We start from the raw sequence: 26,083 nt of genomic DNA, 5'->3' as shown, positions 1-26,083 counted from the left end.
ACAGGGCACATCCACAACACACAGTGGTACCTTGGGTTACAGACGCTTCAGGTTACAGACACTTCAGGTTACAGACTCCGCTAACCCAGAAATAGTATCTCAGATTAAGAACTTTGCTTCAGGATGAGAACAGAAATCACGCGGCGGCAGCAGGAGGCCCTATTAGCTAAAGTGGTACCTCAGGTTAAGAACAGTTTCAGGTTAAGAATGAACCTCTGGAACGAATTAAGTTCTTAACCAGAGGTGGTTGTTGTTGTTTAGTTGTGTCCGACTCTTCGTGACCCCATGGACCAGAGAACGCCAGGCACTCCTGTCTTCCACTGCCTCCCACAGTTTGGTCAAACTCATGTTGGTAGCTTCGAGAACACCGTCCAACCATCTCGTCCTCTGTCGTCCCCTTCTCCTTGTGCCCTCCATCTTTCCCAACATCAGGGTCTTTTCCAGGGAGTCTTCTCTTCTCATGAGGTGGCCAAAGTCTTGGAGCCTCCGCTTCAGGATCTGTCCTTCCAGTGAGCACTCAGGGCTGATTTCCTTCAGAATGGATAGGTTGCATCTTCTTGCAGTCCATGGGACTCTCAAGAGTCTCCTCCAGCACCATAATTCAAAAGCATCAATTCTTCGGCGATCAGCCTTCTTTATGGTCCAGCTCTCACTTCCATACATCACTACTGGGAAAACCATAGCTTTAACTATACGGGCCTTTGTCGGCAAGGTGACGTCTCTGCTTTTTAAGATGATGTCTAGGTTTGTCATTGTTTAACCAGAGGTACCACTGTACTTTTAAAGTACACATTTAGAGCATGTGACTTCCCCCAAAGAATCCTGGGAACTGTAGTTGCCCCCTCACAACTACAATTCCCAGCACCCTTAAGACTCTACACTTCCCAGGATACTTTGTTTTAAATGTGTGCTGGATGTGCTTAAAATTTATGATGTAGTTCCGCCTCTCACCACACCCCAATGACTGTTCTTTTTATAATGTGTGAAACATGTTGTTCTTTTTCCCATTCCCCACCCCCCCCAAAAAAAAAACCTTTGAAAAAAATTAAAAAATGAAATTTCAGATGGTAAAGGAACAAAAACAATGGTTGCCATGTTTCTCCTGGTTCAGACGGATGCTAGCCACAAGGTGTTAGTGCCACCCGTGGCTTTCTGGGGAGTGTGTGCTTCTCTTGGCAGATTTGTAGACTAAATATTTACAAAGAGGACAAAGCACCCCAGGTGCCATTTCAAAACAGAGGAACTCTGATGACAGGGAGATGCTCCAGCCTGGCATTTCAAACAGCAAAATGAAGCGCCAGCCAGCAGGTACATCACACACTTGCATGCACACTTAAACATCCTTTCCTGATATTTCAAGCGGCGAAATCACAGGAGGCAATGGCTGCTTCCAGATAACCCGTTTTATTGAGCACAAAGTTTTCAGGGATTTCAGACAACATTGGCTGCTTATCCAGCATTCATTCCATTCATTGTTTGCTGGGAGGTTACACAACATTGCATCGAGCCGTTGCTACTCCACACTTTCCTTTTCTTTTAATACTTTATTTAAGATTCAACGATAACAAAAAATCCACAGTAACGACTACATCAGTTCATTACAATTGACCATCTTTAACAGTAGCTGAAAAATTACAGAACATCACTTTAACTTGCTCAAATTTTCATATTTAACTTTTATCTCTTTATCTCTTTCTTAGCAGATCAAAAAGAAAAAGGACCCCAAAAAAGGTAGAAAGAAGAAGAAGAAGGGGGGGAGATATATATTTAAAGAAAGAATTAGATGAAAGAAAGAAAAAATAAACACATCTGACTTCCAATTAGACTCATTGTATTATTTTTTCTATTTTTTCCCCCCACACAGTTCCAGATTACTGTATTACTTTGTTTTCATCAGACACCAAAAACATTATATTTCTTATTTTACAAGAATCGTTCTAGTTCTGCCAGGAGATGTTTATTGTTACAATAGATTTTCAGATATTCTTTAAAGATTTTCCATCCTTTCTGTACTTTCTGTTTTGGATAACCTCTGACTCTCCCTGTCATCATAGCTGGCTGCAGATATTCTATCATTTGGACCTGCCTGGAATAACATCTACAATGAATTTAAAAAGCTATTTAAGTTCTCGTTTAAGAAAAAACCTGACACTTCCTCCTAGGTATAATGCCACCAGAAATCAAAAAAGAAACTAGACCCCTTATGTACATGACAGTAGCAGCCAGGATCTTAATTGCAAGAAACTGGAAAAGTAATAAAACACCTACGATAAATGAGTGGCTACTCCACACTTTCCATCACTTTCTTTCCTGCAAAAAATGTCCGATTTCTGGAGAAGCAGCACTGTTGCCCAATGGCACCCTAGTGACTGTAACACCTCAACCTGAATTTGCTTGTGTGTGGCTGAATCTCACCACTCCCCTCACTTGCCCTGCACTGCACCTTAGCAGAATGATTCTGGCTGGCTGGAACGTGCCCTCGAACTCTGCTCATGTGTCTTTCTTGCCTTGGTAGAGGTGTGTGGGTGCATGGATGTCAAGCAAGCCTAATGTACAAAGGCAAAATCTGCATTGGTTGCTGTACTCATTTTTGCTCCTGGCTGCAACCATGGCTGGCATTTGGTCCCCAAAAAGGGAATGCAGTCCCTCAGGCTATAAAAACTTAATTCCCCCTGACTTGAGGTGTTGCTTAGCCATCCAGCAAAAACTTTTCCTGGAAGAGTATCGTTAATCAGATACCACCCAAGATGCTACCGGGACTGGACTGTCTGTTCCTGATATGTCCTATGATAGGGTTATCAGATGTCCCCGGTTTCCGGGGACAGTCCCTGGGTTTGCAAATCTGTCCCTGGACAAATGCTGTCCCCGGAATGTCCCCAGATTTGCAAATGTGTCCCCAGGAAACATGGCAGCCGCAGCTTCAGCAGCCCAGAGCCAGCCTGGTAGCGCAGTTGGCTCTGGCTGACTTCAGGAGCTGCTCGCTGCCGTGGCGTCCACCATATTTCCTGTGCCATGGCAGCGAGAAGCTCCTGAAGCCAGCTAGAGCCAACTTCACTACCAGGCTGGCCCCTCCTGGGCAACAGCTACCCGCCCGTGACTCCCGAGCCTCCCCTGATCTGTCAAAACAAAGGGGGAAGGGGGAAGGAGATCGGGGAAGGCTCAGGAGTCGTGGGTAGGCGGTGTGCCGTTGCCCAGTTTTTTAAAAAACTCTGCGCATTTATGTTTCACAGGGTGCGAAAGAAGGGCTTTGTGCCTTCATATAATATGCATGTGTGCTTGGGCCCAGGGTCTTTTGCCTCACCATCCCCACTACTGACTCCCTGTTGCTACTCAGCTTCAAAAAAAAAAAAGGTGTACCCGGATTCATTGAAAAAAATCTGGTAACCATATCGTAGGACACTGGGTGGGGGGTAACATCTGATGAAAACACCCACCCACTAGGGCTGGATAATATTTGCTTTTCAACATTGTGATATATTATTGGGGGGGGGCGGACATCGCGATATACCAATATATCACAATATATGAAATAAATGTAGTATAAAAACCGACAACTGGGAAACACTGGCCTGCGAGCGCTCCAACTGGAGAACAGCCTTTACCAAAGGTGTCATGGGTTTTGAAGACACTCGAACTCAGAACGAAAGGGAGAAACACACTAAGAGGAAGGCACGCTTGGCAAACTCTCACCGTGATCAAACCTATGTCCCCACTGTGGAAGGGTGTGTGGATCCAGGATTGGCCCCCAGTCACTTACGGACTCATTTTTAAAACGGTGTTTATGGAAGACAATTTTACTGGGCTATGAGTGATCGCCAAAGAAGAAAGATGAAATAAGTATGGAGTCATTGGCTGGCTTCGTGGTTTTTCTTCGTGGCCTGCTCTTGTGATTCTGGGCCCCCCGCAGGAGGCAGGGGAGAGCTGAGTCGGCAGAATTAACAGGAGCTCCACGCCTACGAGTGTCCGCCTTAATTCTTGTTGCATCTCTGCCCCTTAACGTAAGACTCCAATTTATAAGCTTGCCTTCCAGAATCCACACGCATTGGAATAATACAGTGATTTCAATTCTATTCTTGCGTCTGCGTTTTTGGGTACCTGGCTCCCCAAAACCTCTGGCCCTGAGCATTACCACACACCAGGCAGGATGCTGAGTGAATGGGGGCGATGACCCAGCGAGACTGTTTTGGCAATGAACTTCCAGATTGGTTTCAATACTACAGACTGGCATGTTGCGATCATTCTCCAGAAGGCCTGATATAATATGCCAGAAGAGGGAGGTGTCCTTATCATGCAAGGCCTTTATTAAGATGTTCCAAGCATTTCTTTCTGCTTTCTGTTTTTCCCATTTTATCAGAAGTTTATACTTCTGTCTGAGGGAGACTTATGCAGTAAATAAGGGGGGAGATTTAGAGTTCCTATATTTGCAGTAAACTCGCTTCAGGTGTCTTTTAGCAGCCCCAAATCGGTGGCTGGCTTGGACTCTTTATAAAGACTTGAGGAATGAGATTATCACCCCTCTTTTATTGTCCATTCCGGGTTGCCCAACCACTGCCACAGTGTCCTTTCTCTTGGCAGATCAAGATGAGCAGGTGACAGCAAAGGTTGCAAGGTTTTTAGCTGGGGCGATCAGAATAAGATCCACCATCTGAATATTGATTCAAAATCCCAAAATGTATTTTATATAATTGATGTTTATTTCTATTCTTTGTATATTGCATTGTTGTCTTATTGCTATGGCCAATGGGCTGATGCAAATAAACATTCATTCATTCATTCATCCCAGATTGGGTTTATGCTACCAAGTCAAAAGCAGTGCCGCTTCTGGATTAGGTGGTGAGGGTGTGTATAGGCCTCGCAGCATGCTTCTAGTTCTTGCGTCCTGACGAGAATTGCGTAGAGAAGAAAGATCACGCTTATGCTTGGAATGCGCATTTGTCCCTTGAAGCGGAGGAAACAGAATTGTCCATAAGAAACTTCCCACACTCAGCAGGCATCGATTAATGCTCATTCCTGGGTTTGCTCTCATGAACCTGTTCCAGGACCAGGGTGTTATGGGTTCCAATTTGGATTCCTGAGATGCCATGGCCTGTGATAGTGATTCCACCATCTGGGGGGGAGGGAGAAGAAGAGGCTGTTAGTTATCACCTTAACAACAACAGGGGTGACTTTCCAACAAGGCAGGAAGAGAGGAGGATCACAATCTCTGACTGGCGGGCCAGTGAGAGACCTGGAAGAGATGGGCAACAGGCCTGATCCTGCACGGCTCTTCTTGAGTTCTCTGCCTGTCTGTCTTTTTCTGACTTAAGTCACTTCCCTATTATCTTTTTTCCTTCCTGTTTAAGGGGGGGGGGTCTTTGCTCCAGTCCTCACATATGCATTCAGAAACCTACATCTCAAACTACATCCTTCCCAAAAAATTGCAGTATTCCGAAAGATTTCAATTACAGCGGTACCTCGGTTTTTGAATGCTTCGGAAGTCGAATGTTTCGGTTTTCGAACGCCGAAAACCCGGAAGTAACTGCTTCGGTTTTTGAATGCTTGTCGGAAGTCAAATGTGCCACTTGACTTCTGTAGTGAGTTTTCCAGAAGTACCGTATTTTTTGCTCTATAAGACTCACTTTTTCCCTCCCAAAAAGTAAGGGGAAATGTGTGCGTGTCTTATGGAGCGAATGCAGGCTGCGCAGCTATCACAGAAGCCAGAACAGCAAGAGGGATTGCTGCTTTCACTGCGCAGCGATCCCTCTTGCTGTTCTGGCTTCTGAGATTCAGAATATTTTTTTTCTTGTTTTTCTCCTCCAAAAACTAGGTGCGTCTTATGGTGTGGTGTGTCTTATGGAGCGAAAAATACGGTAAATGCTTCAGGAAGTAACTGCTTCAGTTTTTGAACGTTTCGGAAGTTGAACGGTCTTCCAGAATGGATTGCGTTCGAAAACCGAGGTACCACTGTATATGCAGAAACTCATCTATCAGCCATGGCATTCTGACACCACTGAAATCCTCATGATCATAACAGTTTTATTATTTATAAAACTAAAAAGTAGTTTTATGATTTATACCCTGGCCATCTGGCTGGGTTGCCCCAACCACTCCAGGCGACTTTCCAACACATATAAAAAAAACATTAAAAAGCATCAAACATTAAAAATATCCCGATACAGGGCTACCTTCAGAGGTCTTCTAAATACGTTTTCTAAGATGGAATCTGAAGCAGGAACTCGTCAGATGACCTCAAATTTGTGGGGAGGTGCATATGGAAAGAGACATCCCAGAGATAATCAGGATTCAAGTTGTTTGAGGTTGTGATACTCAGAACACTCAAGCAGGTACTGAACTGCTTTATTCTGGGCCACAGTTGGTTGTTGTATGCTGAATGGTACGGTTGGGTTTTGTCATTTACTTTAGGTACTCACATTCCTGTGGAGCTCTAGGAGAACTAACGTATGGCAAGAGTGTGTGGTCCTGGGATACATCTTGCTGGGGTTGGTAGAATGGCTGGAACACAGTGCCAAGAGGAGAAAACGAGACAAAGGCAGAGAGAGAGATAAATAAATGGGCATATGAGTATGGAAAGAGAGAAAACAGTGCCCCCCGAAGGAAACATATCCCTGCAGGGTGTTTCCATCACCTCTGATGAAAGACCAACACTGTAGGGCTCCTCCTCCTTGAAAGCTTTCCATTTCTAGCTGATCAATACAAGCAGTGTCATACCATGCATTTGAAACACAGGCAACAAACACTCAATGCACACAATTCTTCCCCCAAAGAATTCCAGGAACTGCGGTTTGTTAAGGCTGCTGCAAATCCTAGCTGTGAGGAGTAAGCTACAATTCCCACTTCAGAGGGAGCCATGTGGTTTGAACGTTTGTCGGATGTGCTTCAGATGTATGGTGCATCTAAAACGGGGAAAGAGTCTGTTTCCCCTCCACTCCTCCATCCCAATCCCCTTTCCTTTTCTGCTACATTTTTTAGACTGTAAGACTGAGGGCAAGGACTGTCTTATCACTGGCTCTGCGAGCCTCCTTTTTATTTTTTATTTTTTTGGCTGAAGAGTGGGATGAATAATGCTTGTCAAGTAAATAAACATGAAATGTCAAGAGGGAATCAACTTGGAGCAAGCTACCTTTAGGATGTAACAACAACAACAGTAATTTATTATTTGTATCCCGCCGATCTGACTGCGTTGCCCCAGCCACTACGGTCTGCTTCCAGCACATATAAAAACAGAATAAAACATTAAACCTTAAAAAGCTTCCCTACACAGGGCTGTTTTCAGGGCTGCACCCCCTTCAGCACCCAACTTGAAATCTTGTTTGTTTGTATTTGTTTTTTAAAAAAACATTTCAAGCCATTGCAAGTATCTGTTATATATTCCACCATCCAAACAACATGGTAATGTTTTCTGCTGCGTCTTCTGGAAAGCCAGAAGCGTGCTTGTCAGTCTTCCTCTCCCGCAGGGGATTTATCAAGAAGCACACATCCATCCTCCTTTCTTCCCCAAGCCCAACGCAATCGATGATCTCGCCTCGTCCAAGTACAGAAGCTGCCTACCTCTCAACCCCTTATTGCTTAAGTGATGCCGTAAAAACAGTCCAAGGACCTTGGCCAAGAGATAGCTGGGAACGTTGCAGCCCTGGACTAGTGCCTGGAGAACAAAGTGGTCCCTGAAAACAGACCAGGCCATTCATTATCTAAATTAGCAATGGCTGCCTTAAAAAGGACAACCATATAAACCTGGTCAATCGCAACATGATGTCAGCGATGGCTGCACAACCAGTAGGCTCACCACCTACATCTGGTGGCCTGCCAAGAGCTTGATCAAACCTTCTGGTTTTGCCACCCTGGAGAGATCATTCTGTTGGGCTGGCTGGGTGCTGCTGCGACTGCATTGGACTTAGTGAGTCATAAGGTCATATGTCCCAACTGTCCAATGTTTTACCCGGAACAGTCCACTAGGGGCATTTCTACTATTAAGCAAAGTGAAGCAGTTGATGGTGGGCACTGGGGAACAGCAGTAGATTGCTACGTATTCAGTTTATCACTATTGTATTTTCACTGCCAAAAGAGATGCTGCCACTCAAAGCCAAGTGGCTCCAGCCGAAATGGACTGATCCAACATATGAGGCAGTTTAGGAGGAGTCAACATGTGGTGGACTCCAACTCCCATCACCCATGACCACCGCTGGCTGATGCTGATGGGAATTGTAGTACACAATTATTATTTTTACATTTTCATGTAGGTTTTTAATGTTTGGTGTTTTATTAAGCTTTAATATTTGTCACAAGCAGCCAAGAGTGGCTAGGGCAACCCAATCAGATGGGTGGGGTACAAATAATAAAAATATTATTATTATTATATGGAGGCCACCCGCTGGCTACCCCTGGGTTAAGGAATCCTTTCATCTCTTTCCCAACCCCAACCCCCCTCCAACCATTCTCCTACCCTTATTACCTCCCTATATCGCCCAGTTCCCTTACCTGAGGTTGTGGCCAGAATCCAGGCAGGTAGGTTGGATACGATGGGACGGTAAACGAGTCTGAAAGGGGGCGACGCTTGGGTTCTTTAAAAAGACAAGAAAGCAATTCACTTTTCCCTTTAAGAAAGTAGTTTCCCATGCTTAACCAGGGTCAGCCAACACAGTATCCCACAGATGTATGGACTGCAACTCGCGTCCTCCACAACTATTGCTTATGCCAGCTGGGGGATGATGGAGGTTGTAGACCAAAACACCTTGAAGGTGCCATGTTGGCACACCTCATGCTAGGTCGTCATTAGGCCTTTTGGCGCGTGCCCCATTGAGAGTTGACTGAAGACGGGGATTAACATAAACTCCCTCAGGCACTGAAAGCATTGTGTGAAGGGTTCACGAGGTTCTGGTGTCTAGTGGCCACAGCAATAGGTCACAAACTTCCAGGCCACATGTTCAGTGTCCACATAAAGAGCTTGCATGTGCATCACAACATACATTTGTAGGTGCTCCTCCATGTGAGTGGAAATCCTGACTCGCTCAGGATTCCCCCTCATACAGGAGAGCCCTACACAGCTTCTTTACATGGACGCCATATATGTGGCTGAGAGAGGACCATGGCAGCAAGCTAGCCATCACAAGCCTTTTATCTGTGCTTCCTCTGGAATTCCCTTTCCCCCCACTTTCAGTCAAGGGTTCGGGACTTGAAGGATAAACTTGTTTGTCCTCTCCCCATCCCCTGACGCTCAAAGTAATTGAAGATTTAAAAAAGGTTCTGGTGTAAACTGGAGTGGGGGGAAACCTCAGCCCCGCCAACTTTTCTGTTCTGTTGCCGAAACTTGCTTCCCACAGGCATCTGACTGGCCACTGTGAGAACAGGATTCTGGACTAGATAGGCCTTTGATCTGATCCAGAAAAGCTCTTCTTATGCTCTCAAGGACAAACTGTTCACAAACTACAACTGGGAGGTGAAGTTTGGCCTGTTTTTCTACAAGACTTGCTATAGTCCCTTGATAGGTTCCTCCACTTGTGGGATGCAAAGCCCCAAACCATTCTCCAGTGTGGAAAAACCCAGTTCACAGCATGTTGTGCCTCATTTTGGTTCCAAGCTTTCTCCCTCCTTTGCCTAAAGCAGGAAGTCCCTCATCATATTAGAACTTGGGTTCATCTCATGAAACTTTTGGGTGGGACGTTTTAAGGCTGGAGGACCAGAACAATCTTTGCCATGCAGTGTATAATTTGAGGAACTCATCGGTACAAAATGTGGGGGTGGCCGTAAGCTGTAGGTTCTAAAATCCACTTTAGATGATTCTAGAAGCAGCAGTGGAGCATTGCGGGGAAAAGGGGGGGAAACAAGCAGGGCATTGTGGAGTGGGGAAGCGCTTTCCAACAACAGGGAATGTGATCACTGCTGCTAAATTTGCCCTATGCTTTGCCCCTCACCGTGCCCTTGCACATACACACACAATCCCTTTAAAAAATGTCCCAGTTCCCAACTTCACAGCTTATGAACAGGGAGGTAAAGTTGGAAGGAGCTGTCAAATTTCTCTTCCAGACATGCCAGTGCTACATCCAGTTACACGCAGTTCTAATTCTCATCCACCTTGACCTTCATTCCCCAAGGCATTTCCCTTTTAAAATCCCCCTTTTTACAAGGAGGAAGCGCTCGGCTGCACTTAATTTTCTGAAAGGGAGCAAAAAGCCACAGCAGTACTGCAGAGACTTCCTGGGGACTGCAAGTGATAATTAAAATGAGAGCAGCCAGCCAAGCTAGTCTGATGACAGATGCACATCCCACTAGGAACAGGTGTGGTGTTTCTCCCCCCCCCCAAAAAAAAGTGGGATGAGCTTTTGCTTCTCTCCCACCATTACTCTTCTAATGACACACATATCTGGCTGCTCTGGCTCCAACACAGATTTCTACCCCTTCCCATTCACTGGACAAGCCCCCCAGAATCAAATGGCTGGACTGGTGGGAGGGAGATGGCTTCGCAGTTGTCAGAAAGTCCAGGCAGTCAGAGCTCCAAGCAGGTCAAAAGCACTTGCCAATTTGGACTATGCGGAATTGGCACAGCTAGCAGCCAAAATAAGAGAACAATTATGATTGTTTTGTGGAAGAATGGAAGCTTCTTTTGGGGGGGGGGGTTATTTAAAGATATACTATAGCATGATGAACTTGCAAGCAGGATTTAAATTATGAGTCACAGAAGGAATGAGAAATTATTGTATTGTTGTTATGGTATATAAAAGATAGAAGATAGGGTGCAGCAAAGGGGGAGGAAAAAAACCCATGGAAAATAGGTTGAGAGGTCGACAAAATGAAAGAAAAATTCATGATGCATTGGGGTCCTGAAAAGTGGCACCCTAAGTTTTATGCTGCCAGCCTGCTATATTCCACAATAATAATGTCAGAGATTGTTTTTGTTGGTGTGATTTTTGCTGGTGCAGTCTTTGTCATGTGGAAGATGGCCAATTCTCAGAGTTTACCAATGGTCTCCAGAGATTTGCATTACTTTCTCATTTTGTGAGATTTTATTTTGGGGTGTACAATGTTCAACTTTTGAGAATTTAATAGAATAGATTTTAAAAAACAACAACTCCTGGAGAGAGGACATATTAGATGCCCATAACTAGTGGGATTCACTTTGGAAGCCTGTATACCTGCCCAAATGAAGTGAGTGTGGTTCTGAAGTGGATTTGCTGCCCAAAGGTGGCACGTCTGTGTCTTATCTTCACTCTGTATCCCTGTAATACATGGGTGGGGAGCACCAGCCCCAGGCCCCAAATGTGGTCCTCCAGGCCTCCCTAACCGGCCCTTGGAGCTCTCTGCAAATGATGCTTCCTCCTGAGGCAGCACCTCTCACTGGGCCAAACGTTCAACCACCTCAAGTACTTTGGCATGGCTAGAATGTGTCCTGGGACTTTGATAGTGTGAGATGAACCCTGTTTGAGGGGTGTATGAGCTTTGGGGGGCTTTTGAATAGCTGAATAGCTGGAATGCAGGCTACCATACAAAGGTAAGAACTGCATCCCTTGCTTGGCCCACATTTTGATTCTGACCACCACATACACATTTGCCTTTGGCATCTGTCCGCTGGAAGGTTTTGCTGTAGGGAATGGGCCCTTAGGGTGAGAACAGTTCCCCACCCCTGCTACAGCAGAAAGAAGATCTACTCCCTTTTAGAAAGGCAGAAAAATTACCTGCATGCCTGGGCCAGTTTCGAATCTTCACCTCTTCGTGAGGAGGCGATCCATAGCTCGGGTCCTCAGCAAATTTGAAGAGTAAAGCATTAACGTAATTGGAAGTGGCCCCACATATGAGACCCCTAAGCATTCTGTTCACACCAGTGACTTGCTGAATCGTTTTAACTATCTCAAAAGAGGCAAACCCTGTAATCTTTCCCAGTCAAGAAAAGGCTGGTGTCCCAGTCGATCCTTCCAAGGTGAGTTGGCAGGGCAGATGCCAGCACAGCCGCCATTTTGGATTTGATCAAACACGAGTGACACAGCCCCTGCATGTGTGTGCAGGGGATACAAGCCTTTCGTGCCTGTGTAAGAGCTTGGCCAGAAACCAGTTCAGAGCTGGTGGCCCTTCGCCGTCCCTCACTGAGCCCTCACTGTCCATTTCCACCCAACAGTTCCCACAGCAACCCCAACCAATGGCTTCCCGCCAAAGCCCGCAGCTTGTGCTCTCCACTCCATTTCCCCAACCCATCCAACTCTCCTCAGCCTCGATGGGTAACATTGATAGCAGTGGCCTTACTTGCATGATCCGTGCGCTGTGACTACGGTGAAGCCCAGATTTCCCTTCTCGGTTTATTTTGGAAAAGTCTCTCATGGGTACAGCCTCTGAAAGGAAAAGGTAAAGCGGGTGGGTGGGAATAAAGGCAAGTGAACACAGTACATTTTGAAGAGGACAAGGTGACATTCCCTCATGATTTGCCTGTGACAAAAGGGCAGTGTTGATGAGGCCTAAATCCACACATAGGCCAGCAGTGGCTGGTGCCCATTGTGGCTGGTGGAGAGGAAGGAAGTAGCTGGAACCACAGACAACGGCAGGCGCAGACATCTAATTCTAGTTTTGTCCCCCAACCTTTTCCCTGCTGAGTTCTACAAGGAAAACATCACAAAAGAGAAGTAAGCTGGCAGGTAGTTCTACCTCCTGGGTGTAAGGCAGAGACTTGAGGTTTGTTGTGCCAGCTCTTCATCTCCATTGACCCACGCATACCCCACATTGCAGTTTTTCTATGAGGACTTCCTGTCCTCCAGGATGCAAAATTAGGGAGAATTTTGACAGAGGGGCAAGCAGAGATGAGGCAAAACACTGGGCATACTACAGTGCCACCAACAATCCAATTCAGAGCAAGAGCCATTATTTCTGTCTTTGCTCTGAAGCCTCGTGTGCAGGAAAAGGCACCTGCTAGCCCCCTTCCTTTAGGAAGAGGGAGGTGGATGTCTCAGGTGGCTGATACTTGTTCTCATGAAAGGGAAGCAGGTTGTCCTGTTTCTTATTATTGTGTTTTTTTACAGCCAGGAAGAGGCACTTGCTGCATTTACTACCTCAGGTGCCCAAATAGGAGGCTACCCTTGGCCCTCACCTTGACTTGGGGGTGAGGAAGAGGACAGCATTTACTGTTTTCACACGTTCAGGTAGGTAGCCGTGTTGGTCTGATGCAGTCGAAAAAAATAAAAAAAATTGTCCAGTAGCACCTTAGTGAGCAGCTAAGTAGTTCTGGGTATAAGCTATCTTGAGCATGCATACTTCTTCAGATCTGAAGAAGCCTGTGTATCTAAAGAAGTGTGCATGCACACGAAAGCTTATACCCAGAACTACTTAGTTGGTCTCTAAGGTGCTACTGGACAATTTTGTAATTTTTTTCAATTGTGTCAGACCAACACGGCTACCTACCTGAAAATGTGTGTGTGTGTGTGTGTGTGTGTGTGTGTGTGTGTGTGTGTGTGAGAGAGAGAGAGAGAGAGAGAGAGAGAGAGAGAGAGAGAGAGAATAATAAAAAATAAAACTCTTTCTCACTTCTGCACACCCATTACCTCAGCAAGATTTGTGCTGAAGTTTCCCTTAGTCAATTACTATTTTAGAAGTAGAAAATGCTCCCAGACCCATTTCACAAACCCCACTCACCATTTTGTCTGTGTGGAAACTCTTCCAGTCTCAAAGTCCTAAGCTGCTCCTCATTTGAAGGGGAGCTCTCCATCTTTAAATGGGACCAGAGGAGAGAAAACACCATGTGATAGACAATTTAAAGGGCTTAAATCCAAAAGCACCATTCTCAGGTACCATACTTGGTTTCTGACAGGGCAGTCTCCCCCCCCCCCCCCCAGTCCTCATCATCCATTATGGACTGGCAGTGCTTTTTTTCTTTAAAAAAAATTGTTTAGGAGTACTCTCATTTTGACTCAAGAAAATCACCACTGTATAGTTCAAATCGGGGGAAATAATTTCAGTAAATTGACAAAAGTACAAAGATTAACAAAATGCTTAGGGGTGTGCATACCCCTGCATCCCCCCAGAAAAAAGCACTGTGGGCTGGTATTATACCTAACCATTTTCGACCTTTACCTTTAAAATGCATAAATTACTTCCTTTGGTCTTCCAGATTGCTGTTTCTATACCTTCGGTATTATTATTGTCCTCTTGTTGCATCACTTTTATTTTTTCTGCACAAGTATTGCCAGGACTAAGTTCACAGCCAAGTATTGTTATGTATGTTGTGTTTGTTGTTACGTATTTCTCATTTGTCTGAGAAAATTTCAATAAAATTATTCTTAAAAATGATTGTTTTGTTGATTAAATGGACTTTTTAACCAAGGAAGGAGAATGTCCACATTGTCGCAACTGGGAGCTGTTTTACCACAGACCAGGCAGACAGTGTGTGTGTGTGTTTAAAATGATTGTCTGTTGCAGCTTACTGAGGGGATATAACAAGGGAGAATTTAAAAACAACAGCAACCTGACATGGACGAGATAATCCTCGTGTTCCCTGGTGCTCTATGATTCTATTATTTCTCCTCAGTATTATCTATGCAAGGTAAAAATAGAGGACTCCTACCACCTGGTGGCTGTCTGAAAAAGTGCAGCTTACCAAGCAATCCTGGACTTGGCGCACGGCGGCCACAATGTGACGTTTGTACTGGGAAAATGCATCCTCTGTGTTTTCGCTGCACTCTAAGCAAAATGGGGGGGGGGGTGAGAATGAGGGAAGGACTTTGAAAGACAATTGTAATTATTCAACATTGCTTGTAGGGTTACAAGAAGGTTTGTAAGGAGGACTTTATAAATTATTGTGGAAAGGATTAAAAATAGATGATGTAAAAGAGGATTTAGAGCAATAAGTACAGTTATAAAATGCAAAAATAGAGAGGAATTTAGAAAACCATTAGAAGGAGTTGAGGGAAGTCTTAGGCTGTGATAGCCAAAGATTTGTTATGAAGTTATGAAGTTGTTACGATGGAAAATTTGTGCAAAAAAACAACATAATGTGTGTATGTATACTAAAAAGAGAATGAGGGAAGGACCTGCAGAGACCTCAAGCCATTTACGCACCCACGGGTAGGGTGGGAGCTGTGCATTCAGAATCACACCACAGTTACAAGTAGCACAAGCACCCTAGTTTTGCCAGTGCAAAAGTCTTTACCAGCCAGCTGAAGAACAAGCGAGGGAGCCCCAAAGCCTAGGAGCACCCACTGAGAAGGCCCTCTCCCTAGTACCCAATGCATGCAGCGCTGTTCCCATTCCACTGCAGTTCAGGTTCTGCAAAGATGTTATTTGTTCACCATGGCCAATTTTAATAATGTAATCCATTACATTACTGCTATATAATTCCACACCATTCATTCTTATGGAGCAGAGAGTAAAGTCATCAGTAATGTACTGGGTGGGTGGGTGGGTGTGGAATGACAGCAAATAGTGGACTTTGGGGGGGGGGATTGATAACAGTGAATACTACTTGTATTCGAATACCTGATTTCTATTCCTGTTTGCAAAGGGACATATGAATTGATGTGATTTCTGGTACTGTTTCCCATTTTGACTAAGTTATCTGTCATGAACCACTATCACCTTTTCAAATTAAATGTAAACATTATATTCCACGATGTTAGCACTCTTGTGGGGGGGAAAGGGTCGCATTTATTACCTCGGAAGGACGGCCTTTGGTCTTGGTTGTGATGCCAGCAGAGTTTCATCAGCCTGATCAATTCTTCTAGTTTCAACACTCTATTGGCCATCTTCTCCAGCTCCTCAGTACTGGGCCTTTGGCCTTGGGGGATCAGTGACTTGATGATGGAGCTCATATTTCCAGGGGGGACATCTAATCAGACACGGAAACACATTTGTATGCAAAATATTCTGAATAGGCCATGGAGATTTGCACAAGGCCCGGTATAATAGAGGAATTCATATGCAGTTCTCCGGAGTCCGAGTCCCAGTAGTATTGACTAGGGACATGGGTGGCGCTGTGGTCTAAACCACTGAGCCTCTTGGGCTTGCCGATCAGAAGGTCAGCAGTTCAAATCCCCACGACGGGGTGAGCTCCTGTCGCTCTGTCCCAGCTCCTGCCAACCTAGCAGTTCAAAAGCACACCAGTGCAAGTAGATAAATAGGTATCGCTGAGGTGGGAAGGTAAACGGCGTTTCTGTGCGCTGCTCTGGTTTCCATCACGGTGTCCTGTTGCGCCAGAAATGGTTTAGTCATGCTGGCCACAGGACCGGGAAAGCTGTCTGTGGACAAACGCCGGCTCCCTCGGCCTGAAAGCGAGATGAGCGCCGCAACCCCATAGTCGCCTTTGACTGGACTTAACCGTCCAGGGGTCCTTTACCTTTTTACCTTTTAACTAGTATTGACTACTCCACCCCGGCTCTTTTATAAGACATGACAATTTGCGGATTAATTGGGGAGGGGGCAGGCCAAATTTTGAGCAGTTTGAAGGGAGGGGATTTAAACGGCACATGGCACCTTAGTGTGGAAACAAAGAAAGCTGCTTTATTGCATTGTCTACACAGAGTGGCAATGGCTCTCCAGGATTTCTGACAAGGTCCTCTCCTACCTGGAGATCCCGTTGGGGATTGAACCTGTGACCTTGCGCACGCAAAGGAGATGCTCTACCACTGGGTTATTGCTCTTTCCCAAAGGCTTCCCCTGGTTTCGTCACACACCGTCAAGGGCCAAATTTAATAGCTGAGGGGAAAAGCATGTGGTACAGTCCTCTTGAGTAGAGTGCACCACATGATAATGCAGGGGTGGGGACCCTATCTGGATGTTCCCCTGAATCCAGCTGGCATCTCAGGGATGCAAGTGAAGAACATAAGAAGGACCACACTGGGAGCCCATCCAAGTCCATCATCCTATCCTCACAATGGCCAACCGGATGCCTATGGGAAGTCAGATAGCCTGGCCTGAGCGCAATGGCACTCTTCCCATTTGTGAGTCCCCCTCACTGGTATACAGAAGCATATTGCCTACGACAGTGAGCAACATATGGACTGTTGCTGGCAAAGGCTGCCTTAGCTAATCCTGTCTAATCAATGGCTAGGCCGAATCACACACACACTTTGCAGCGCTCTGTTAGGCAGCTGCTTTCTTTTCCTTTCTTGCGATGGTGCCTGTTCCCACCAATAAATATAATTTCCCAGTAGTCTGCGAAATCTCTGACAGGTAGAAAGAAACCGGAAGAAGACTCACTTGAGTAAGGGTCTTCGCCAGTGAGCAATGACCACATGAGAATCCCATAGCTGAAGAGAGAGAGAAACAAGAGAATCAGGAACTCGGGAGAGACTGCCCTGCACAAGATCCTCTTCCTATGTAGACCAACCTTTTCCATAGCCCCATTCCTTGCTCCATCTCCCAAGCTTATCCAGCGTTTATGAGCAGGGAGCTCGCATACTAAAGGCTCACACAGGTTGAGATTCTACCACTGAATGCTGGTAGCCAATGCCAGACAGAAAGGAAAAGAGCACAGTAGAATTTATGGGACTACAGTGGTACCTTGGGTTAAGTACTTAATTCGTTCCTGAGGTCCGTTCTTAACGTGGAACTGTTCTTAACCTGAAGCACCACTTTAGCTAATGGGGCCTCCCGCTGCCGCTGTGCCACCGGAGCACGATATCTGTTCTCATCCTGAAGCAAAGTTCTTAACCTGAAGCACTATTTCTGGGTTAGCGGAATCTGTAACCTGAAGCGTCTGTAACCCAAGGTAGCACTGTACTGGATTACCCCATGTAGATATCAGTAGCTTTCATTTGGGAACTGGCTTGTCACGCCAAACGACCCTCAACTCTATGTCGCTCACATAATTGCAGTGCCCCCTGTTGCCCGACACAGGCAATGCAACCCATGTTCACCTGTAGACATCTGTGCCTGGGGTCGGCTTGTAGTTCACATTGGTGAAAGCCTCAGGGGGCATGAACTCCAGAGTCCCGCCATACTCTTCCTCTTCCCTGGATTTGATGCTGGCGTTCCGAGTGGTCCCTCGCTTGAACTTGGAGAGCCCAAAATCAGCCACCTGAACCAAAAAGATAGGGGGGAGGGGGGAGGTGACGTAAGCAGTGGCTGGAGAACGAGATGCACCCATTTCACAGAAAGAAATTGGAACAACCTGAGTCATCCAACCTGTAGGAAACAACCTGAGTCATCCGCCCACGCAATTATACATTGCAGAAGACCGACTCCACCTTCTGTTACGTGATAGCTGGGATGCCTCATGCAGAAGCAATTCATAAAATAAAATAAATAAATAAGAACAATCTACCCACTTCCACCAACTGAAAAGCTAAGAAGACATTTGATTTATGAGGCTAGTATATTGCTTTAAACTAAACAAAAGCCTTTATAGTGCAATATAAAGGTAAAGGTAAAGGTACCCCTGCCCGTACGGGCCAGTCTTGCCAGACTCTAGGGTTGTGCGCTCATCTCACTCTATAGGCCGGGAGCCAGCGCTGTCCGCAGACACTTCCAGGTCACGTGGCCAGCGTGACAAGCTGCATCTGGCGAGCCAGCGCAGCACATGGAACGCCGTTTACCTTCCCGCTGGTAAGCGGTCCCTATTTATCTACATGCACCCAGAGGTGCTTTTGAACTGCTAGGTTGGCAGGCGCTGGGACCGAACGACGGGAGCGCACCCCACCGCGGGGTTTCAAACCGCCGACCATGTGATCGGCAAGTCCTAGGCGCTGAGGTTTTCCCCACAGCACCACCCGTGCAGTATATAGTGCAATATACTGTAATGCAATATACTCAGTGCTATTTTTCTATTTAAAAAAGAACACACCATGAGCACCTCCCTTGTTCTCTTATAATGGCAAGGGCTCCCACCTGAATATATTAAAGCAAGCTGCTGTTACTTGTCTCTTTAGTGATCTTAGGGAGCTAAGCTACAGTGGTGCCCCGCAAGACGAATGCCTCGCAAGACGGAAAACTCGCTAGATGAAAGAGTTTTCCGTTTTGGAGGTGCTTCGCAAAACGAATCTCCTATGGGCCTGCTTCGCAAGACGACAATGTCTTGCGAGTTCCTGCTGGTTTTTTTCCTCCCCCCCCCCTTTTTCTAAGGCGCTAAGCCGCTTATCAGCTGATCCGATCAGCAGATAAGCCCCTAAAAGCCGCTAATAGCGCTAATCCGCTAATCCGTCAATGGGCTTGCTTCGCAAGATGAAAAAACCGCTATACGAAGAGAATCACTGAACAGATTCTTTTCGTCTTGCGATGCACCACTGTATAGTGGTTAGAGGTTTGGGCTAGGACGTAGGAGACCAAGGTTTCAATCCCCACTCAGCCAGCCATGGTTGTTACAAGGATGACATTTGGGGAAAGTGGGATATAAACATGGGGTATAAATGTAATTAAAATAAAATATTTGAAGCACTCTTGCTAACCCTCTGAGGGACCTTGGAGTTCTGCAGATTGGATTTTGGAAACCACTGCTCTATGTCAAACAGTTGTCCCCTTAAGACAAGGACAGGAAACCCATGCCTCTTCCACCAAAGACGTCATTTGACTACAACTCCCATGTTCCCCAGTTGTTGGGTCTTGCTGACTGGGGCTGGCAGGAATCGGAGCCCAACAACCCCAACAACATCTGGAAGTTCACAAGTTCCCACCCTACAGGAAGTCAACTGATGGTCCTCATAAACGTCTAATCCCCAGTCTGGATCACTTTGCTAACGTTTGTAACAATTATAAGCTTCACGTTCTCTGAGAGCAAACCGCCCTGTCTGTCTTCCTCTGGGATCGATCCGGCACAAGAAATGAGTTGCAGTTTCCACTTTCCAAAGCAGATCATAGTGCATCTACAGCAGCACAACTGGATGGCTCAGCTGCAACAAAACATGTTCTTAGTCCTTATATTCCGGAAGACGCAAGGTTTACCCACTCTGGAAGAATGGCAGATGAAGGTGATTGACTACATGGAATTGGCAGAAATGACTGGCAGAATCCAAGACCAGGGAGAAGAGTTGGTGGAAGAAGATTGGAAGAAATTTAAAGACTATTTACAAAAATACTGTAAAATTAATGAATGTTAAAAGGACGTTGGACTGAAAATAAGTGGTGTTAGTAATAAGATTAATAAGAATATGTAAATTTGGATTGATAATGATGGAAATTATAATTTTATCATAGTCTAAGATGTTGAATAAGGTTAAACGACAGAGGGCAAGAACTTGCTGAACTAAATATTTGAACTGGAATACAAAAAGGGAGGTGTGAGGAGGTCAAGAAACTAGGGAACAAAATATAATATTTGGAGGTATAATTTTTCTTTTTTCTTTTTTCTTTTTTTCGGGGTGGGTCTATTGGTGTTTGTTATGACTTGTTTTATTTTCTTAACTGTCTTTTTGTTGAATATGTGTTTTGTTTTGTATCCTTTTTTGTTTTGGTAATTTTCTCTGTTTTATGTATTTTATGTTTAAAACCTGTTTATGAAACTTAATAAATATTAATTAAATATATATATATATATTCCATGCAGGTCTTCTACCTTGTTTTTGTACCACTCCGTAAGCTTCACTGAAAGTTTGAAACTCACTCAGAGGTTGCAGAGAATATCAGCCTGCCCAGAAGTGTGCACACAGGCACTGAACTGCCCACTCCACTTACGGAACGGGAATGATGCAACTCACCCGGACGTGGAGCTCCTCATTCAGTAGAACGTTGCTTGGCTTGAGGTCCAGGTGTAACAGCGGGGGTTTGAGGCTGTGGAGGAAATTCATCCCCAGGGCTACCTGGTGGAGGATGCGGATTCGCAGGGCCCAAGGCACAAAAGGGACCCGGTACCTCAAGGCGGACAGGGTGCCGTTCTCCATGAACTCCATCACGAGGCCCAGATTCGAACCAGCAGCACCGCCGAAGCCCGCCAGCTTTGTGTCTGCTTCCACTCTGCCCACAAAGAGGCCAAAGAGACGCAGGACGTAGGTAAACCGCGCCTCTTCCATGGCCCGGGCTTCTTTCAGGAGTTCCTCCCGGGTGAACGATGTATTGCTGCAGGAAATGGCGGGGGGAGGAGGAGTAAAAGAGTCAAAAGTGAAGGTAGAACAGCAAGAGGAGAAAGGGTCTGGAGACTGAACCTACTCTGAGAATGGCTTCAAACTGGGATTACCGACCTCATAAATCTCACAGCCCCTGAGCCTGTCCAGACTGAAGTCACAAGAGGGGTGGCTGTTTGTGGACTGTTCAGTGTGCTGTGATGAAACCAATCCTACAATCTCTGGAAAGGCTTCTTCCCCTGGAAAAAAGGGGACTCAATTTTTCAGTCTCTGCCTCAAGGCAGTTTAGAGTTTCTTTAGAATTAAGTTGAGCATGGAGCTAAAAGGAAGCTAAACTATGGCACTCGCTCCCACAGGAGGCTGTGATTGAAAACCAACTTAGATGGCTTTATAAGAGGAATGGACAAATTCATGGGAGAGGGAGCTATTGATGGGCCCACTAGCCACAATGGCTATGATCTGGCTCCACAGTTGTGGAGTTAGTTTAACCGACTTTGTGGTCCCTGCAAGGTGGTGTGTGTGTCTGTGTGTCTGTCTCTGTTGTTGTGTGTTCTTTCAATTAAGCATTTCTCCAGTGATTGCTGAACTGTTAAATGGACTCAGGTGAGAAAGCGAGGTTGGGAGAACCTTCAACTCTTTCCTCTTCCCACCTATTCTGCTCTTGAGGAGCAAGACCACCTTGTTTATTTTAAAAATTCATTGGGGGTGGGGAGATTCTGATCAGAGCAGCGGTATCTGAGGAAGGGGGAAATTATACCTCTCCCCCATGCCGTTTTCTGGATTTAAAATCTTTTTTCACCCCACCCCAACCAAACCCTAGTGGAGAAATAAACACAGGTATCTGAATAGTACCAATATGTCCAACCCCCCCCCGCCCCCCGCCCCAAAAAAAGGTCTAACAGTAGTGTGTGTGAGAGAGGGGTTTTAGATAAGGAAAAAAGAATGTCCATTGCATTGTCACAAATCAGAATTCTCTAATGGATCACCGTCATCATTTCAGTCCACCATTATTTATTGCATGGCCTTCAGAAATATCTGCTTTAAAGAAGGAGTGGGAAACAGAGGCAAAAGTAGCCTGGGAAACAAATGTAAACTTAATCTTTCTAGAATAGGATTTGCACACAGGATGTGGTCTGGGGAAAGTCCCAAGGGCCTCATAGAGAGGGCTGGGGGGGCACATTTTGCCCCCTAGTGCCGACATTCCTCATCCGTAGCATTTAGGACTTGCATTCGTAAAAGCTTTTATTCTATCTACCATAGTAGAATTCATGTACAGTGGAACCTCGGTTGTCAAACGCTTCGGAAGTCAAACGTTTCAGCTTTCGAATGGCGACAACCCGGAAGTGAATGCTTCCGTTTTTGAATGCGCCTCAGAAGTCAAACGGCTTCCGAGGTGCGTGTCTCCATTTTCTCAGTGGATATTGCTGACCGCCCATTGCGCCTCGGTTGTTGGACGTTTTGGAAGTTGAACAGTCTTCTGGAACGGATTACATTCAACAACCAAGGTTTTACCGTATGAGGAGAGAGGAACAGTACCTCCTTTCGCTAACTCGCTCGCTCCTCACCCACCCAACCTCCACCTGCTCCCAGTACCAGTTGAGAATCTTCACAGCAACATCGATCCTCCAGTCTTCATGTCGAGCTCGGTAGATGGTCCCAAAGCCTCCTCGGCCAATACACTGCCAGTCCCTCAGGTGCTGGTCAGTGATCTCCTCATAGAACTTGTTTGGAGCAGCCATCTTTCCCGAAGGGTCATCTGCCAGCAGCGAAGCTCACTCAGCATTGACTCATGCTATAAGCCCTGCCTTAAAGGTGAGCAAAGGGGGAAGAAAAAGAGGCACCTTACATGTCTTTTTTTAATGAAATCATTTTTGTTGGTTTTACAAATACAAAGTACAAATAAACACAAACTAGTAAAAACATAGCTGTATAAAGAGATTCTCTGAATCTCAAGACTTCCACCCCCCCATCCCCTCCATGGGGTCTCATTTTAAACATCCACAACTGCATATTCATCCGTACTCCGGTTTTTATATCAAACCATATTGTCCACAGTGATTTTTACACTACAAGTGAATCAAAATCCTGCTTTTTGTCTCCACCTGCTTACAGTGGTCTCCTAAGTAACTTATAAATTTTTTTATAAAGTTTTTATCCTCTTGGTTTCTGGGTTTTCCAGTCAGCTTTGCCATCTTGCCATAGTCCATTAGCTTGGTTTGCCATTCTTCTCTGGTAGGGACTTTGTCTTCTTTCCAGCTCTGGGCTAAAAACATCCAAGTGCTTACATGTCCGTCTAGCCCATAAGTAGGCAAACTAAGACCCGAGAGCCGGATCCGGCCCAATTGCCTTCTCAATCCGGCCCGAGGATGGTCCGGGAATCAGCGTGTTTTTACATGAGTAGAATGTGCCCTTTTATTTAAAATGCATCTCTGGGTTATTTGCGGGGCATGGAAATTTGTTTATTCCCCCCCCCCCACAAAATATAGTCTGTCCCCCCACAAGGTCTGAGGGACAGTGGACTGGCCCCCTGCTGAAAAAGTTTGCTGACCAAGCCCTCATGAGAGCAAGTGGGAAGGCAGAGGCAGACAATGAGGAGGAGATAAGATGGCAAGTGTGAGTTTGAATCCCTACCCATCCACAATTCAATGGTGTGGGGTTATTTTTATTTTATATTTTATTTATTGCATATGCACCCCCATCCTTCCTCTCCAAGGAGCTCAAGATGGCATGTGCAATTCAATCCCCACATACACCCTGTGAGGTAGTTTAGGCTGAGGAGCAGCAACCGCCCAAGGTCACCCCAGTGAGCTTCATGACCGAGCGGAGATTTGAAACCTGGTCTCCAAGGACCTCATCCCACACCCTAATCCAAGGCAGTCCAACTTTTCATACCAAGTGAGTCGCAAGAGTACTTTGACATGGAACCCACAGGCTGCACAGGCTGGTGATGGGGGGAACCAAGGCCAAAATTTGACACACACCCCAAGTCATAGCGCTACCTTCCCAGAGGCACTGGGAAGTGTGAGGCTCTAGCAGGGTCCTAGAGCCCTCCCACCAGTGTATGAAACTCAGATATACAGTGGTACCTCGGGTTACATACGCTTCAGGTTACAGACTCCGCTAACCCAGAAATAGTACGTCGAGTTAAGAACTTTGCTTCAGGATGAGAACAGAAATCGTGCTCCGGCTGCGTGGCGGCAGCAGGAGGCCCCATTAGCTAAAGTGGTGCTTCAGGTTAAGAACAGTTCCTGGTTAAGAACGGACCTCCGGAACAAATTAAGTGCTTAACCTGAGGTACCACTGTATAATCTATGTGCCAAATGGGTCCTTAAACCAAGGTTGCAGTTGCCAAAAAGGAATGTCTAGTTGCCATTTGGGGGTAAGATTGATTCTCAGATAAATGTCTGGCTAGTTCAGACGATAACACCTTGAGGTAGGTTAAGAGCTTTGAGAACTTAAAGTCACTCAATCCAGGGACAGTCCACTTATATATTGCTCTATTCCTACAAGGATTAGTGTGTGAAAACAGTCAAGATTCAAGGATCCCCAGGCACGCACCTCCAGATGGTGAAGGTGTCAGGCGCCATCCTAGCGTGCAGGCATCCCTCACTTGGTCTCAAGTGGTCAATAGCCAGGTGCGAAATGCACCTGGCGCCTGGCTAATTTCAAACACTGCCTCCCACCTCCTTCCCAAAACTCAGGAGGGAGGACTCTAGGACCCTGCGTCGGCCAGCCCTGCTCTAATCAGAGCTTCAAAAGGTTTCCTGCCCTTTCCCTCCTTCACCTTTTGGGGATGCTTGTTGAATTTTTGGCAGTTTGAGATCCTTGGAGAGGGCTCAGCTCTTTTGGCACTTTCCCTAGGATTTCTGCTGCATTTACACAACAGAGCCAGTGGTTGGGCCTGGGAGACCTGGATTCAAATCCCGCCTTCCCCCCATCAGCCATGAAGATCACTGGTTGCCCTAGGGCCACTCACTCACACCTCCACCCACCTCACAGGGTTGTTGTGAGGATGGGGAAGAGGAAAACCAGGCACACCACCTGGAACTCCTGGGATAGAAATGGGATAGAAAGGTGCCAATCACACAATGAGCACCTGAGCGAAAGGGGGACTCAGGACAGGGCAGCATCCTATGCTTGTTATCTGGGTGGCACCTGGAGCCGTGACCATGTGCAATGGGCCTAGGGCTGTCTGAGAGTAAGGGAACACGCGGGAGAAGCCCGTGGGTGCCTTATTTCCTGGTATATATAGGCACAGGCGTGTTCGGTGGCTTTGGAAACCTTACCTGCCCAGGACTGAGAATGAGACAGCCACGTTTACTGGAAATCCTGGACCAAGTCGCAGCGATCATTATGGGCTGGCGGGGGTGCAGGGTGGAGAGGCAGAAACGAGTCTGAGGATCCAAACTCTCTCCCTCCCCTCTCTCGCTTTTGCCTCTCCTTTTGCAGGTAGACTGAGCCCACTCAACTCAAACCCCTTCCCTCCGTTACCTCTCTCTCTCTCTTTTCTGGAAGCGTTCCTTGCGGCAGGGAAACCTCTCAATTTCAGGCCTCACCCTCGGCAGACATTGCAAGCTTAATCCCACTTCCCTTCCGGGCGAGGAGCATATTTAGCGCTCCCAGGAGCTTCCCCTTTACTTTCTGTTTCACAACCTCTTTGCTGTTCTCTCCACCTTTTCCGCTTCCCCTCCCCGCTGTGGAAGATACTCTCAGGACAGACAACCTCGAGCTTCAGCGCGCAGCAGGTCCCAGGTTCAAGTCCTGCCATCTCCGGCTAATGACGCCAAGCAGCGAATAAATGGGAAGGGCGCGTTCAGTGGACAGCCGCTCTCCACCCCAGTACAGTATTTAAAAGCCAGGTTCCAGTGCTGCTCGTCGCTTTTTAGAGAGAACAGAGAGGATTCCTGCGTTGCAAGAGGTCGGACCTTAGTTGACCCCTTGGGTACCTTCCGACTCAAAAAGATTCGCACAGAATAGATCAGGCTTTGAAATCAGAGCTGGAGCTCAGCACCCGGACGGTGGTAGGAAAGGAGAGCGTGGCTTTGAGCCTGGGCAGAGAGCGCTTTCTTTTCTCAGCCAGAGCCTGGGCAGCGCAGCTGAGCAATTCTTCCCCCCTCGCTCCTCGT

At 46.3% G+C, this 26,083-nt stretch overlaps 1 protein-coding gene and 1 long non-coding RNA gene across 2 annotated transcripts; both read right to left on the bottom strand.

Moving 5' to 3' along the window:
- Nucleotides 1-1,385: 1,385 nt before the first annotated feature.
- On the bottom strand, nt 1,386-25,720 carry RIPK3 (receptor interacting serine/threonine kinase 3). Its single transcript, XM_081167947.1, has 13 exons — nt 25,244-25,720; nt 22,551-22,762; nt 20,595-20,952; nt 17,823-17,983; nt 17,164-17,213; nt 15,620-15,793; nt 14,567-14,649; nt 13,606-13,678; nt 12,229-12,314; nt 11,667-11,730; nt 8,476-8,558; nt 6,411-6,492; nt 1,386-5,107 (listed from the first exon to the last, which is right to left on the bottom strand). Exons 2-13 carry the CDS (start codon nt 22,694-22,696, stop codon nt 4,998-5,000), a joined length of 1,470 nt encoding a protein of 489 aa, XP_081024073.1. The 5' UTR covers nt 22,697-22,762; nt 25,244-25,720; the 3' UTR covers nt 1,386-4,997.
- LOC308572345 lies at nt 18,318-19,818 on the bottom strand. Its single transcript, XR_014001740.1, has 2 exons — nt 19,186-19,818; nt 18,318-18,851 (listed from the first exon to the last, which is right to left on the bottom strand). It is a non-coding gene; the product is annotated as an uncharacterized lncRNA (long non-coding RNA).
- Nucleotides 25,721-26,083: the final 363 nt, after the last annotated feature.

Source organism: Podarcis bocagei (assembly GCF_964188305.1).
Source record: "Podarcis bocagei genome assembly, chromosome: 13".
In the NCBI taxonomy this organism is placed as follows: Eukaryota; Metazoa; Chordata; class Lepidosauria; order Squamata; family Lacertidae; genus Podarcis; species Podarcis bocagei.
This window is presented reverse-complemented; position numbering and strand designations above follow the sequence as displayed.

Coding starts and splice junctions, on each gene's coding strand:
- RIPK3 (XM_081167947.1), bottom strand. CDS start 22,696: ATGGCTGCTCCAAACAAGTTCTATGAGGAGATCACTGACCAGCACCTG. Junction 13,679..14,566: donor GCCAAGTCCAGGATTGCTTG/GTAAGCTGCACT, acceptor TCCCATTTAAAG/ATGGAGAGCTCCCCTTCAAA. Junction 6,493..8,475: donor GATTCTGGCCACAACCTCAG/GTAAGGGAACTG, acceptor ACTGTGTTCCAG/CCATTCTACCAACCCCAGCA.